General features: G+C 42.9%; 1 protein-coding gene across 1 annotated transcript in view; it reads left to right on the plus strand.

Moving 5' to 3' along the window:
- The window catches only part of RNF180 (ring finger protein 180), a 103,013-nt gene extending 94,954 nt beyond the window's left edge, over window positions 1-8,059 (plus strand). The window contains exon 6 of the mRNA XM_078677764.1: window positions 7,818-8,059. Within this exon, the coding sequence (XP_078533890.1) occupies window positions 7,818-7,989 (172 nt within the window). The 3' untranslated portion in view covers window positions 7,990-8,059. The remainder of the gene's footprint in view (window positions 1-7,817) is intronic.
- Window positions 8,060-17,444: the final 9,385 nt, after the last annotated feature.

Below are 17,444 nucleotides of genomic sequence, written 5' to 3' on the forward strand. Positions count from 1 at the left end.
GGTAAAAGTGGATCCAGCCTAAGAGCCAAAAACTCGTGGCAAAAATCTTATAGTCAGTATTTACCAAAGAAATAGGTTGATAATTCTTGCATAAAGAATGCTCTTTATCTTCTTTAGGGATTAAACAAATCAAGGCTTCTTGAAACGTACCATGTGAAGAACCTGAGTCTAGAAAAGATTGAAATAAAAGTAAAAGATTTGGTAAGAGAAGTGAAGCAATATGATTGTAAAATTTTATGGTAAATCCATCAGGACCAGGTGGTTTTCCACGACGTTAAACCGAAACCGCATGAGAGATTTATGCAAGCGAGATGTCAGATTCCAAGGGCCCAAAATTGGAATCGGGGCTATGATAATCATAAAAAATTAAGTGGCAAAAGCATTGAATTTGGTACAAAAAATGGGATCAAGGAGTAAAGAAATATTAAATCTCCATCTTTCTGGGTGGGCAGAAAAGGGAATGAGATCAATATCAATGTGAACGGGAGCGTGATCTGAAATTAAAATCGAGCCAATGTCAGAGTGCGTGACATGTTGAGCTAAAGATTTACTTAGAAAAAGATCATCTATACGGGATTGGGAGTGATGAGAAAGAGAATAATAACTATATTCTCTAAGGTCAGGGTGGCATAATCTCCAAATGTCTACTAAGGCTTTGTGATGTATGGAAGCAGTAAATTGAGAGTGCATCTTAGTTGTACAGAATTTAACTTTGGAATGTCTATCTAGTATAGGGTCAAGGATTTGGTTACAGTCACCACTAAAAATAATGTAATCATCATTAAGTGAGTACAACTTTTCAGAGATTTTAGGCCAAAAAGATTTATCAACACCGGTAGGGGTGTAAATATTAAAAATAACAATAGGGGTCTTATCTATAAGAAGTTTAACAATCACCCAATGACCATCAACATCACATTTGTGAGAAACAGTAGAAACACTTAAGTTTTTATGGCACAAAATCACAACGCCATTTTTCTTACCCACAGCATGGGAGTTGGATACATGACCCACCCAACATCGTTTAAGTTTCGAGGCTTAAGTCTCTGAAAGATGGGATTCTTGGAGTAGGGAAACATCAGTTTTTTTTTTGTTTTTTTTTTGTAAACCTTTATTGTTACGGAAGGCAGGTACAATCACGGGTCGACGACCATCACGGCCGGCCAGTATTTCAGAGACGGTCAAAGCAAATCAATAAAGCCAAACAAATTCAACATTCCGCCTCCCCAATGCCCTATTGTAGCTCAGGATAATGTCTGTACCATATTGGTACCAGGATTAAAGAGGTTTCTTTTAAAAGTTTAAAGAAAAAAACAGGATCTGATGCCGTAAATCAAAATATACCAAAGCAAGGGGTTATCGTTGATCAGGATATTCACAGTCAGGACTACTGCAGGCCGGGCGTTGGCGCTAGCGCGTATTAACCAGGATAGACAATAAACAGTACATTTCGCCCCCCAGTGCAGCTTACGCCCGCTGTAACTGAAAACTTTATAAAAACATCCACCCTTGTAGTTTGAACCATAAGAACGTACAGCGAGCAACCTACGAACTCGATTTCCCGAAAGAGAAGAAAAAGAGGAAAAATAAAGAGAAAGCCAAACAAAACAAGAGAGAAAAAAAGGGGCCCTAGAAACAGAAAAAGGAAAAGAAAAAAGAGAGTACCCCTCCCCTAGCCCCCCACCCTGCACCCCTGCCTACGGCTACGGCCTCCCCCTCAGCAGCGTGCCTGTCGCCCATTGTATGGAACCCGAAATTTAGAAGAGAGAGAAAGAGAGCTATCACCCACCTAACCTAAAAGAAGAACCCAAAAGAGGGAAAAAGGAAAAGGAGAACCCCGAAGTCTATGAAAGAAAGAAAAAAGGAAAAAAAGGGGGGTTCTAATCTACAACTACAAGGAAAGTAGCGAAAGACGGAGAGGAGCCCTCTAGCAGTCCCCCGGCCTCTCCCTCATGCAATTGCTATGGCTTCACAGGACGTAAAATACAACAGCAAGAGCCAATACAATAGAACAATTTACAAGGGACAGAATCAGCCTAAGACAATGTATCGCATATCCCTCACAGCCCTAAAATCAGAAAATGTCAACACGGAGGAGGCATCATTTATCCTTGTCCAGTCTTGCTTATACCGCCAAAGCCCACCAAATTACCATTCTCCAAGTCCATAGCTGTAGGGAATCGGAATGCCAAGGCAAGCCCAAACAGCAACACTTTTGCAACGCTTTGATGCAACCGGACCTCATCCAAGCCCGTTTCCTGCAGGTACGGTGGACCCAACCTGGCACAAAAACATGTCTTCCACACTTCCTTCGGCAGAGTAGCGCAGGGGGAGAATGTCTCAATGTCCAAACACGGCTGGAGCAGCACCAGAGTCACTAGCAACATGACGTGGAGAGAAGTTCCATCGCTCAGTTCCAATCTAGAGCCTACAGGTTGTCCAAGGTATCCGACATCGCGGGCTTGAAATGGCACGAAGATCAGTGTCTCTGGCCCTCCGGTATCAGTGACGGACGCCATCTTGTTGCATCTGGGTATTGAGTAAGGCATCTCGCTGTGCATCAACGGTCCAGCCGATCTCATTCGCCCAGCCGCGAGAATAACATCATCCATCTTACTCCCCAATGATCGGGCACCCTGCTCCAAGGTGTCGTGAAGGGCAGCTAGGGCAGCCATAAGATCGCCAAGGTGTAGTTCTGCCCCGTGCCCCCCCTTTGTCATGCTCCCCCTCTTCATATGTCCTGCATTAGGTCGAGACTCGGTCTCCCAGAAGCTGCACTCTACCCTGCGCACTATACACCGGGGCAGCACAACTCTGGATTGGGGCCGAGGCACACGCAGTGGGGCATCGGGCGTCATGGAACCACCGTCAGGGTCACCGAAACCGATTCAATGCGACCAGATCGCGGCCACCGATGGAGTCAGCCCTGCTCGATCGCGGCTCGGCGCAAATTTGGGATCCTCCCGCCGAGAGCGGGACGAGTCTCAAAGCACTTCCCGGCGGCGAACGAGCAAAATTCTAGTAACCACTTAATCCACACAGGGGCACAACGACAGGCTTGTCCCCGACTCGTGCCCCCAATCGGCCAGTGTGAGTGTTGCGAAAATCGGCCGTTCCTTGCCACACCGGAGCCGACCGCCCCCTCCCAGCCTCCGGTGGCCGCTGTTGTGCACTTGGTGACCGGCCTTACAGTCTAATCGAGGCCCCGGTCATAGGGCTGCTGCGGGCCGCAGACGTCGTTGGCTGTTTCTCCCTTTATAAAGCAGGCACAAACCTTGGGATTGCGCCATCGGTGATCGGTCGTGTTCATGTACCCATTTATGCCATTTTGCTTCAGGATACCAAGCAGGATGTAAGCACCGGAGGAGATGGTACTCGGAGCCGAGGGACTAGGCGGCCATCGCGGTCGCCGGCTTGGCTCCTCCCCGAAACATCAGTTTTAAGCTTGGCTAGATGAGACAACACCCGCTGCCTTTTAATTGGGTTATTTAAACCCTTAACATTCCAGGTAGTAACCCGAAATGTAATTCATTAAGAAAGTGTGAGCATAAATTATGCTTACTAGAATAAACAAGAAAATTGTAGAGAAAAAATGCGAAGAGAAAAAGGTAGAATAAAAGAGAAGAGAAGGTAAGAACAAAGAAAAAAAAGAGGAAAGGGAGACAAGCAGAGCAAAAGAGGAGAGAGGAAGATTAAGAGAAAGAAAACAGTACAAGTCAAATACAGACGACTGAAAAACATACCTACAAATACAAAACAACAAGCGAGGGTGACGGCGCCAGAAGACGACGACAACAACAGCGAGAGCAAAGATCACAGTACATCCGCTGAATAACATCAGTACTTCACAAACAAAGGGGACACATCGGGATAGGTAGATGGAGAGTAATCCTGTAAAAATAGAAAAGAAAAATTAATAAGAGTGCATGAACAAGTGGAAAAAGAGAAAAAGCTGGAGGTAAAATTAAACATAAAACATATGTTATACAACAGAACAAATGGAAGATATATTAATGATCCATGGAAGAAGACAGTACAAGCAAACAACTCCAAGATTAAGTCATATAAAACAGATGAAACATTTCTTGAGGTGCCATAATATCTGCTCCATGATGACGAAGGAACTCTTGTAAAGCTGCTGGATCTTCAAAGGTCGTAGTCTTTTCTTCGTAGGTAAACTTGAAAAGGCAAGGATGAAGCAATCCAAATCTGGCATTATGAGCGCGTAACTGAGGACGCAGGTCCAGAAAACTCTTCCGACAGTCAGCTGTTGCTTTAGCTACATCCTGTGAAAGGAATAAACAATGACCTTCCCATATGATCTGTTTTTTAGATTTAGCGGCCAAAAGAACTTGCAGAAGATCAGTATATTGTAGAAACCGCATAATGACGCCTCGAGGTTTGTTAACTTAGGACCAGGTCTATGTGCTCTTTGAATGTTGAAGAAAGAAGAAGAAAGTAAGTCCAAAATTTTTGGAAGGAACGATTGAATAAACACAACGATTTGATCCTTCCGTGTGTTCCGGAAGGCCATAAAGTTGGAGATTATTACTGCGATTTCGATTTTCCAAATCCTCCGCCTGTCTCTTGAGATGGGATATATCCGCTTCCATTGAAGATATTCGGGAACATGAAGCTTGAAGGGACTCTGTAGATTGTTCCACAAGAAGAACTCGGGAATCCAGTGAGGACCATTTGTCATGCAAAAATTGTAAAGTCTTAGTAGTCTCTTCCATGAAAGGTTTAAGAGCGTGGATTTCTTACAGAATTAAATCCATAGAAGCTGATGCCAAAGAGGTTCCAGGAGAAGGAGGATCTTTCTTCAAGCACTTAGTGGCCGCTGTTGTTGGAAGTTTACTTGAGGAATGCAGCTTAGGAATTGCACCGGATGGAGAATCAGATTTCTGTGTATGAACTTCCTCCACATCATGTAAATTAGAATCGGAGTCTGAACAAGTAGGAGTTTTAGTGGAGGCAGAGAGTTTGAGGTTCCTCAATTTCCCCATAAAGATAAGGGTGAAATGGTGTAAAAAATGGAACCAGTCTCACAATTATGCATATAAGTATCAGAAGGCAGAAAGTATCCTAGGAATTGAGTTAGCCAATGAGGAGTCAAAAATGGTCTCAAAATGCGTCAGAGAAAAGTATGTGAACAGACTATAATCCTCAAAATAGTGCCAAAATTATATTGAATCTGCAAAGTGAGCAAGGACATAGAAAGAAAGCTCAAAATGGCGGCCAGTTGAATTGCGGTGAAAAAGGGGGAAATGTAATGTAGTTCCTATATTCCCAATAGGCTCTGCGCATTGGAATAATATATCCTATAGATTAGACGTAGGACTGAGGTCGACTAGGTCTCTATCGAATATACTAGACTTAATTGTGTGTGCCAGCTAGCTCAGAGTCACTAGAAACTTTCTCAAATTCACAAGAAGGGATTAGTCTCTGACAACAGCATAAACATGACAACTTTGTTTTCCCAAGATAAAACGTATCTTCAGAGTCGTGGAAACAATAGATAGATATTTCACTCAGTCAATCGGGCATGCTTCGTTTCACTAGAGTTGCAGAGAAAGTAGAAAGACGGGCGTTTTCAATAAAAGATTTTATTGAACAGTCTTCTTTCTCAAGCATAAGAAATGAACTGCTACAATCCTAACACTGTTAAATATAAAGCCTACAGTATAAATAGTAGAATAAAATAATCAATCAATCAATCAATCATGCCATTTGTATAGCGCACTACTCACCCGGGAGGGTCTCAAGGCGCTTGGGGGGAGGGGTATGCTACTGCTCGAACAGCCAGGTCTTGAGTTGTTTCCTGAAGGCGAGATGGTCCTGGGTCAGCCGAAGGTGGATGGGGAGGGAGTTCCAAGTCTTGGCAGCCAGGTAAGAGAAGGATCTTCCTCCGGCGGTGGCTCTTCGGCTGCGAGGGCGAGGCAGGTGGACCGTAGCTGGCGGGTGGGCGTGTAGAAGGTCAGGCGGTCGTTGAGGTACGTGGGGCCCAGGTCGTGGAGAGACTTGTGTGCGTGGGTGAGGAGCCGGAACGTGATCCTCTTGTCGACGGGGAGCCAGTGCAGGTTCCTCAGGTGGCTGGAGATGTGGCTGCGTCGAGGGACATCCAGGATGAGTCGGGCGGAGGCGTTCTGGATGCGCTGGAGTCTTTTCTGTAGCTTGGCTGTGGTTCTGTACTGTAAGAGCATTGTATGGTTCCTAAACCATATATAAATACATACATTAATAACAGAGGCTAAAAGTACTCAACTGGTGCTTCTAAAATATGCCTACCCCGGTGTACCTAACCTAAGCTTAGTATGAGGGAGGAAGTAAGTGAGGTGTAGCATAAAGGTAATATTATTTTGCCAAGAATCTGCTCAAGATTTCTCTACGGGTCTAATCAGCTCCGTACCTTACTTTAGAATGAAGAAGGTCAGTCTCGGGACTCGATTTCCCAACAACTCGCAAGGGTAGCTTGGAAACACTGGAGCTGGATTTCTCGGCAAGAGAAAAGACAGCGTCTTTCTCAGTGCGTCTGCTGGAGGGTTTGCTTCCTTCGGCACTTGCTGTAGCAGGGCGCGTCGGGCAAGTAGATAGTCGAACTGCTCCAAACCACTGTGTGTTTGCTTCGTCGAGAGTGGGCATATTTATACATTGAATGTGCCGACTTTGACGTACAGTTGGACATAATAACGTCATCAAAGAGTCTCAGTTCTTTGAAAACTCCATGAGTTCTTGGACAAATCAATAATCAAGCAAGGGGAAGTCCCTAGCTGCTGAAGCTGAGTTTTGCCAAGAAATCGTTGTAGATTTTCGGAACTAGAGGAAGTAGCCCTGCAGTATTTGGACTGCATGAGCTCTGCCTAAATATAATTATGATTTCTATATCTATATAAGGATATGGTGATTTATACCTATATAAGGGCATGAATCGGGAAACTTATAATAGGGTCCTAAAATGATACATAACAGAAAAATTGAGGAGAAAAAACTCACATGACGGCATTTAATAGGTGATAGACAGCCGGTGTAGCAATTCTCCGGTGAAAAAACAATTCTCCGGTGAAAAAACAATTCAGCGCGACCACATGGGGAGAGAATCATGAAGAGCAGCATTGCGAGAGAGGCTTGGAGACAAAATGGCGGCAGTATATCAGCGAGCCGGGTCGCGCTGAGTTTAGGGCTTAGGCGCTTCCAAAAAGCAACAAAAAGCTGTGTGTTTTGCTCACCGCATATTCAGAAGCGAGCAATTGGGCTTGTGGGTCGAAATTGCCCAAAAATGCCAACGTTTAGAGTCCGGGTTAGGAATGCGGCATCGGAGCTCCGCATCTACGCCGCCATCTTGTTCGGCCTGCAAGTCACGCCCCCGGGCACAGTAAAATATGACACACCTCAACAGCAAGACCATGGTGTAGTAAGTTTTGTGATCTTAAATTCACCACTTTCTCATCACCGATCCATCTATGAAGTAGAACAAAACTGATGTCGCTTTGTGATTTACAGACATACAATCTTCCCGGTGGTGAAATTAACCTGGGAAGTAAAATAACGCACAAGATCAACCAAATTCAAATGTTATGATACTGGACTAAGACAGGCCAGAGGAACTATTTTGTGCGGACTAATGCTCTTTGTTATCTAATATAACTTGATTAATTTGCTAAATATTTGGCGTACTGTTGCATGAAATTGTTACTTTTATGGATAACTCTTATATAAATAAACTGTTGTCTTTTATGAAAAAAAAAATCGGATAAATAATTTCCACGCATGTTCTGTTTCCTAGGAGGTTTCAGCAGACTGAGAGAACCATTTACAAGAAGGCAATTCCCACATAGTACACACAGACTGGATTCCACAGACTTTGAGGATAACAACCATGGGTGGCGATCTGATGTGGACATGATGATCATCTATATTTTCTCTGTCAACTGGGTTCTTGGATTCCTCATTTTCTGCTTTCTCTGCTATTTTTTCTTTCCTTCGTTTTAGGACAGTATTACCAGTTGCACCATAAAATGTAACAAATTATTAATGGTACATATCTAGTCTTACATGTGACACTCATTTACTAACACGACACTTTGCTGCAGAATCTCACCTCGATTTACAGTAAAGCACAATTTGTTTTGAAAACAATATTTACGTTTTATGGTGCTGAAATCACAATTCCATTATAATGATAATATTGAAAGACTAAACACTCCATTAAACTTGTGAACTGGAAATCACAATATGGGTGCATGTTAGAATTCACAATATATCTATGGGGACATAGCTAAACTCCCTTTCACCCTAATACTCATCATGTTAGGTTAGCCCGTCTTCTTCAGATTTGTTGAGGACAAAGAGACTCATAGACACACATTTCTAACACATTCATTAGAGTATTAGAATGGTATTACAAAGTAGAGAGATATAAACAGCCTTTTTTAGGACGACTATATCTAAAAGTATCTCTCACATTCTGTTCAAACACACACACCCTCATTGCAGAGCTCTCCATCATCAACACAACAAATAACTCAGAACCCACTAACACTAGAAGAACGAGCCAGATCCAATTTAGAAACCTGGTTGCCCAAGATTCAGGGATAGCACAAGACTTGCCATGTAAGGACCTATTGATTCAAATCAATTCAGAGAATCTTTATTCGCCCATGTAAGGCCCTAAAAGAATATGCATGCCATTTCAAATCAAAGAACAAATGAGTAAAACCATTAATACAGCAAAATGCAAATTCTTAAAAACATATATAATTAAAAACAATTGGCTGGCTATATCTTCAACCTAAAATGTCTCTACTTTAAAATAATAAAAATAATTTTTAAAAAAGTTAGAAATATTAGCAATACCAGTTGTTGTAGTTTAAAACCACATTAGTCTTCTATTGATTTTCTGTATACCACTGCAGCTTGAAGAAAGGAGCCCACCCTAAAACAAATTTCATCGCTGTTCAACATGTGCAAGTGGTGGATGTACGTTGTTACAACGCATGCTTTTACCACGCATGCTTTTACAACGCAGGTTTTTCAACGCAAGTCGTTACAACGACTTGCGTTGGGGGGTGCTGGATAGTGAATAGTTTAATTTACTATTCAAACTCCAGTCCCCATGGATAGTAGGGAAGGTGTTGGATAGTAAATTAAACTATTACCTATCCTAGAGCGCCCCCCAGCGCAATTCGTTGTAATGACTTGCGTTGAAAAACCTGCGTTGTAAAGGCACTGCGTGGTAAAAGTTGCATCGTAAAGGATGTTTTCCACAAGTGGTAGAGCGACTCTGCATTTTCGATGGCCAAGGTTATTTAATAATGGTTTCAGGAAGTGAATAAGCAAATTACAATTTTTTTTTTACAGAAACACATAAAATGCAGCACCGTTTGCTCAGGGGAGCCATCACAGGAGCAGGGTAGAGCGGTGCTCCTCATACGGCTAGAATTGTCCCAGAAATACAAGAGCCACCAAATCGTGCCTGCCATAAAGCAGAAGAGGAGAGACCTTTCCCAGTGCGTAGGATGTAAAGACAGATATAAGGCAGGTGCAGTTTCCACTGAATGAAAAGAAAAGGCCTGTAGAAGGTCAATACAAATGACTTGAACAATTCAGCGTAAAACCTACTTGACAGACAGTGATCTGAGAAAAAGGCACTTAATCCTTGCCTTGTCACCCTTAATAATGCTCTGTGGCGTTGTAAACAGGTAGACAATCCCAATGTATGGAAAGTATTAGAGATGTAATCTAAGCATGGAATAGCACTTTCCTTATCCAAGCTAAGACAATCAGAGATGATCTTTTTGCATAGGGACACCTCTGGCTTAGTCCAAACACTGACCCAAACAATAGCATGGCAAGATTGATTGTATCATTTATGTGTTGCAAATGTAACTCTGAGTGAATGATAAGACTGGAGCTGGGCGGGGGTAGGTACATGACCCTTCGGAAGATGCAATTTTCCTCTGCTTGGTGAGAGGAAGTTTTAATATAGCCACAGACTCTAGCCCCATATGCGGCAGCTGGAGCACACTGGACATTATAAACTGCTAAAAGTGGAGAAATTGTCCCATTGCCAGCAATTATGGGAAGGTTAAGGACAGTGCCAGAAGCCCTACTGAGCTTCTGCTGTGAGTTGGTTAGATGTGATTGCCAGCAGCCCCTGAAATTAAAAATATGCCCACGTAACTAATATCATTGATGCTGCTAAACGACTGGTCCATTAGAGAAAGCCTAGAAATCTTGGTTTTACCAGTCCCACAGGCCATGTTATGAGATTTATTAAAATTGGTGACCAACTCTAGGCTGCTCATGAAGGAGATAGTGATCCACTAGCATCCGCAGAGCATCGGGGGTTTGTGCTAGCAGGACCACGTTGTCTGCGTACAGCAGTGTGGATACCTGGGTCTGAGCAATCCTGTGGGTGTCTACAGGACTCCTGATTAAATGGGGGTATACAAGTAGAGGGGCTTACATGTAACCTTGGCGCATCCTTCACTCAAAGGAGAATTCGGGAGTCATCTTTTCAATGGTACCCACGCTCACTCTTGCAGCTAGGCCGGTGTGCAATGAGTGTAGGAAGCTCACTAGTGATAGCTCTACCCCCAATTCCAGTAACATCAGCCATAGCATGGACCTATTCACACAGTCAAAGGCTGTTGATAGGTCCTTGAATGTCAGGTACATAGATGTATTCATTAACAACCGACCCTGGGCGAAAATCAAAAAAGGAGAGAGGATGTTTTTGTCTTGAGCCAACGTGACGAGACAATTAAAAAAACACTTTACCAATGATTTTAACTGCACTATCGATAAGTGAAATTGGCCTGTAGCATTTAGGAGACATATGATCATCCTTCTTGAAGATGAGGGAAGGATGGTTTTTAGGATGTCAGAGAGCGGGCGCTCTGCCAGTATAGAAGCACTGTAGGACCAATGGAGTGTGGTGCAACTGGGTGAGTGGATAACCATATAACCACTCAAGGAGAAGCGAGCAAGCTCACTAATCCACAATAACACAAAACAGCAAACCCTATGCACACACTTGACGAGTAGAAAACGGATACAATGTCCTGATGTAAGAATTCAATAATGCAGAGAAACAACAGTAATGTGCAACTAAATATATATGAGTGATTAAATGTCAATAAAGAAGTCTTGGTCTCCTTGCTTTATTCCAACACAGCATGTGAACAACCAGCCGACACGTGTTTCATCGCATCTTGCGAATCTTCAGGGCTCCATTGGTTGTGTATTGGACCATATGGCCGCTCTTCCGGTGATACTTCCGACCCGGAAGGGCCCAAGACCATCCAAACGTTATTGAGAAATGAGGTGTAGTCGCTTGTAAGCGTAGTGCGCTTGTTATGGGTTGCCCGGGGGAAGGTGTACTTCTCGATCACTTTGTATCTGAAATTTTGATGTGTCTCGATTATTGGGAATGATTCCGTAGCCTGTTCCGGACTTGGTGTCTGTAGGCGTCTTGCTGCTTCCCTCTTCTCCCGGGTCTCCTCGTTCGAAGTGCGAAGTCCTTCTTGAAGATGGGAATGATCGTAGATAGAGCATAGGAATGGGGGCTATTGGAATTCAAGGAACGGTTAAAAATGTTAGTAGTCAAGGGGCAAGTCCACCCAAAGACCTATTGATTCATTTGTCGTTTCCCTACCTCACTGTCTGGAAACAAACTGTAGAATTGTGGAAAGGCTGTCTGCCATTTCCTATTGAGTTTGTATCTCTCTACCAAGCTTCCCTGGTAACCGCAGGCTTGATAATTTTATGTGGTGGTCGAGGCATGCTGCCTATCTACTATTGTTTATCAGGACTCCCTCAACCCCATGTTAGAGGCCCAGGGACTGACTATCTCTAGCTGATCAGGTGTGGTGCCATGATGACTTGTCAGGACTAGACTCAAATAACCCTTGTATTCTAGCGCTCCTGTGACCAGCTCTTGAATATCCAGAACCTTGACAGTTTTTTAGCATTGCCAACCCCAGAAAATGTCCTAAACCTCCTAAACAAAACAAGCCTGCAACTGGCCTTAGCACGCAAAGACCACGCCTTCTCATTATCACACACACCATTCTTCCAGTTGGGATGAACGTTACTTTCAAGTACTACATATATAGTTTTCCACTCTTTATGAAGAGGGCCCGCTAGCTTTCGTCCTAAATGGGCTTCAGACATTAGAACCATATTCTTTCAATCACTTTTTTTTTTTTCAGAGCTTGATCTGGAGGGGCTGTAATGGTGTAAAGAGTAGGCGGGAGTAGTTGGGTTGAGTGCATCCCCAGCTGTGAGCAGAGTTGTTCTCACCCCTATCCTGTCAGTTTTCCAAAGACAGACAACATATTTTCTCCTAGTTCATTAATTGATTTAAATATAGACACAAACAGTGGAGTGTTGCAGTCTAACCCACGCCCATAAAAGCGGCCATTTGTTATCAATTGTAAGATCAGTAGATGTTGTTTGGCCATTCTGTGTCTTGTATATAAGTGTGCACCTCATTTTATTCTTTAATAGGAAGTGGGGCCTCAAAACACTGCACTTCCAATGCAAAAAATAATTAAAGTTTGATTTAGACGCCCAATAAATCTATCTACCTAAACAGAACCACAGTAGTAAGTGACCTTCTATAGAACTAACCAAAGATGATTAAAAACAATACAATCCACTTACCCAAGATATGAGTAAATTGATATTCACAACAAAATATAGCTTGGAACCTTTATCCTTCTATAGGACTATATAAAAATTGTGTTTATTAGAAAACTCTTTAATACATATTACTTAGTCCTACACTTTCTTGGTCAATTTCTCACTCAATTTCCCTATTTATTTTTTCTTGCAATTCACTTTTGCCTATGATCCCAACACGTGCCTTTTAAAATCCCCTCCTTCTATCACACTCGACGATCTAATCACACTCTGAGATTCTTCTTGTATTCCTTATACATTTCTTTCTATTTCCATATTAATTTTTTTCTATCATTATATTAGTATATGCTTTGATAGGATGAGTTTGCTCCGAAAATCTTGAGTCTAGTTTTTGCCAACACGGCCCATGCCATTTCATCAAATGAAAATTCATTCCTTACACACACACACACACACACACGCACACATGCACTCAAACATCACATCATACCTATTTTGGAGTTTCTCTTGTCCAGATTTCACTATCTACTCTATTGTTTCACGGCTACAGTCTCTCATTGTGCACCTTCCCATTCAAGCTAGATATATATTTTTATGCTAAGGATTTTTCTTCCACACAGTTTATTTATCAGCAGCTGAGTAAGAAGTAGCCTTCTAAGTCCCGATATCTTTCTAACACCTTGCTCCCATTCCCAACTACTCTGCGCGGCTAATTGTGAACACTTACACAAAACATGATTAACCACCCTAGGGGGGCACAATACCATTCTATTACAAGTTAATCAATTTAAAATCACTCCGAAATTAATTTAGACCCATTGTGCATATCCAATACTTTACAATTAAATTTGCATCACACTTTCTCCAAGTATCAGACTAAGGGCCATATGTATCAACAAACCCTTTTGCGATTCCTAAATAGCGATTTTTAAGGAATCGCTATTTAGGAATCGCAAAATGGTATGTTTGAAGAAATTCGCTATTTTTTAGCGATTCCTTAATCTTCCTTATTTGCGAATTCGCATTTTGCGAATTCGCAATTAAGGAATAATTTCCAATGCATTCCTATGGGCCAGGAGGCCCATAGGAATGATTGCGAAATAATTCTCAAATTGCGAATTTGCAATTTGCTAATCGCAATTTGAGAATTATTTCAAGGGTGCAGGGGTGTCTCAAAGACACCCTGCTGCACCCCTGAAATGTACATGTGTGTGCATATGGCGCACATACATGCCCTATGGGCATGTGTGTGTATCATATGCCACCTTAAAAAATTCCAAATTGTGCATTTTTTGAAGAATTCGCAAGTTACCATCAACCACAAGTTGGTGGTAATTTGCGAATTCTTAACCATGATTCGCAACCCAAAAATGCTACATACATAGCATTTAAGGAATCGCAAAATTGCGATTCCTTAAATGCTATGGCAAAATAAGGAATCGCAAATCTTTGCTATTCCTTATTTTGCGAATATTTCATACATACCAAATCATGCAAAAAGGCCGTTTGCGATTCGCAAAGGCCGAAATTCGATTCGCAAAAGGCTTGATACATATGGCCCTAATAATCCTGCTGCAAACCATGGGCTCTAAGGACTGTGGCTGTGCCACTGGTGTTTTCGCTCATCTGCTGGGTGATGCAAGAGTAAGAACTGCAAATGAACATCCTGCAAAAAAAGCAGCTATTTCTTTGTTGTCCCATAAGAAGTATTGAGTGTGACCAAGGATGTGTGTGCAGAGGAGGGTCGTTATAGAAATGCAGCTATTGCTAAATACAACATGCTCTATGGCCAGCCATAGCATACTATGAATTGCACTTTGTGATTTCTTTTTGTATATTGTGCAAATGAATAAGCCTAATTGATAATATTTTAATTTTGTATATGTTTTTCTGCTAATAAAGTAATCTAATAAACCAATTGAGAGCCTCCCTCCTTCACATAATATCGTGTATGAAATTGACTTCACCTTCTGCTTTCATTGCATTTAAAAACATTGCTTTTGCCCACTTTGAAAAATAATCTCTCCAACACTCATGTGCTCCACTTATGCCAATCCCTACTCTTTGCCACACTCATTGATAAAATGTATATCTTAAAATCTCGCGTCCTTTATTCATTGCAATTTAGAACTCATCATCATTTCTGACACATTTGCTCAGTCCAGATACTGTTCCTAAATCCACACTTCACCTACGTTTTCCCTTCTGTTTTCACTTCTGACACATTACCAAGACAGTCATGCAACAGCTACGTCAACCTATCTCAGTGTGATGCAGACACCATTAAATGTATCTGTTCTATGCACTACATCACCTAATTCAGACAGTTCTTACTAATGCTCCATTGCTTGTGCACTTCCTTTTTTTGTTTGAATCTAACAACACAGACATACATAGTGTAAACCAGCTGCTGCATCAGCCATTATTGGTTAGTTACTTTAGTAGACAGTATATATTGGTGCAAATACAACCAGGACATATATCTGCGTTTCTGGTGAAGACAATCACGTGTTCATGCTATATTTATTTACGCCTCACATGTTGACCTCTGGTGCATCCTATTTGTTATTTCACTGAGTGTCGACTGTGTGGTGGTCTGTTAACAGGGGAGGTGTGCAATAACGAACCAGGACAAAGTAAAAACGTGTGTGCCGGACTGGAGTGCTTTCTGATCCCCTATGCCCATGTATCCCTTCTGCTTTTCGTGTGTTAAATTATTTTAGTGTATGCTCTGAAACCCGCATCAGGCATTACGTGAGTGCGCCAACCAGTCATGAACCCTCAACTACAGCCGTGGCAGGGCCTATATTCCTTCCCCAGCATACCCTCAGAGGTGTTTTTGTCGTTTGAGGCTGTCATGCCTATATCGGCTTTATGAGTGTTTTGTAGCTCAGACAATATTGCATCCCATTTTGTAGCAATTGAGGTCTTATGGATGCCCGGCGTGTCCTCCCGATGTAGAGCAACGCTCTCTGCTTTAGACCACGTCAACAGGGAGTGTCTCCAGGCCAACACATGAGGGGGCTCAGGAGCCTTCCATCTCCTTGTGATCAGCCTCTTTGCTACTACTAGTCCTAAATCTAGAAAGAAAGAGGTCACTTCATGTTTTTTACCTCTACTGCGAAGATGTAGGATACAAGTCTCCCACTCAAAGGGAATGGTGCACTCCGTGCAGCGGGAGAGGGCATCCGCCACTGCATTCCAATATCTTAAAAGACAGGAACATCCCCATAAGATGTGGAACAAGTCTGCATCGATAAAGTGACAGCAAGAGTAGGCAACATCGACCTAATTGAAATATCTGTTAATTTTAGCTAGGGTGAGATATGCGCTTTGTGTGATGTAGTATTGTATCTGGCAAAAGTGTGTGTTCTGGGGGATGTGTACAGGGCCCTCCAATACAGCAGCCTATTCAGTGTCTGGGAGTGGTCGGTTCAGGTCCCCCTCCCAGCGGAGCCTCAATGGTGTGAGTGGGATGGCAGAATTCTGCCTAAGGGAAGCGGCAAACCACCGTGTGAGGTGTCCACCACGCTCCATCACATTCAGGTACTGGATTGTAAGATGCATTAGGGGCTCGTTAGTTATGTTTCCACACTAGACGGAAGCCAACAGAACGGTTAGCGCTTTCATTCACCAGGTTCAGCATACCACCAAGTCTGCTGGCAGAATTAATTTTAAAACGTGACTTCTACGTGTTGTTTATAATGCTTGCTTTTTAACTTAGCGCATCTTGCACAATTGATTACAAATTGTATCTGTACCGCCTGTTTTTTAATCATAAGCACATCTCCTTGCACATTGACTACAATCTGTATCTTGCACCTACCTGATACCCATCCCTGTTCCGCCGCGGGATGTCCCGTTTGAAGCGGAGGGAAACCGGGTAATTCACAGCCTTCCAGTCCACCAAGCCGCCATCTTAGGACTGCTGGTGCTAGTGGGGACGCGCTCTAGCAGTCGCGACTTCCAGGCTAAGAGCCTACTTAGCCCTATACTCGGCCGGACGCGCAGCGGACGTGCGCAGCGGGCGCGCCAACGGCGCGCCAAAGGCAAGCCCGTCTGCACCCGTCCGCGCCGGACCTGCGCCCAGCGCCCAAACCCCTGTCCATCTCCCCAAAATAAGCTACTCAAATAACGAATTGGTTAATCTAAGACCAATTAGATGCTCACAGACTACCATTCTACATGATAACGGCCTGCTAAATACTTGTGAGTGTTCTTCCTGTGGGTTTATGCTACAAGGGTTGCCAATGTCTCCTTTCCCAAATCAGCAGCATTGGACTAAAAATGATTGCAAGCATAACTTACAAACTCCTGGCGCGTGTATCCTACATGACAATAACATCAGAATTTTAAAGAATATTCTCATTAATGTCAGATCAATGCCTAAACACAAGCATGAAATAGAAGCCTTAATCACTGATAACTTGGCTGATCTGGTGTTCCTCACGGAAACCTGGGCCTCGGAAACTTCAGGGCACGACTGGAATACCGCCGTTCCCACGGGTTACTCCGTGGTACATGAGGACAGATCGGGCTCGATGGGCGGGTGAATTGCAATTGTTCACCGCTCACACCTTAAAATGAGTTTCTTACCGCAAGTTGGATTGGAGGCAGAAACTATATCCTTTTCGGTAAAATACAGAAACCACATAATATTCTCAGGTCTTCTGCTTTACAGACCTCCTAGCCCCAGAGGTCCCTTTATCAATGCCCTACAAACATTTTTGGAATCCACTCTAGACCAAGCCTCTTATACGGTCCTTGGCGATTTCAACTTCCATTTAGAAGAGAACAAT

Source organism: Lissotriton helveticus, chromosome 2_1 (assembly GCF_964261635.1).
Source record: "Lissotriton helveticus chromosome 2_1, aLisHel1.1, whole genome shotgun sequence".
Taxonomy (NCBI): Eukaryota; Metazoa; Chordata; class Amphibia; order Caudata; family Salamandridae; genus Lissotriton; species Lissotriton helveticus.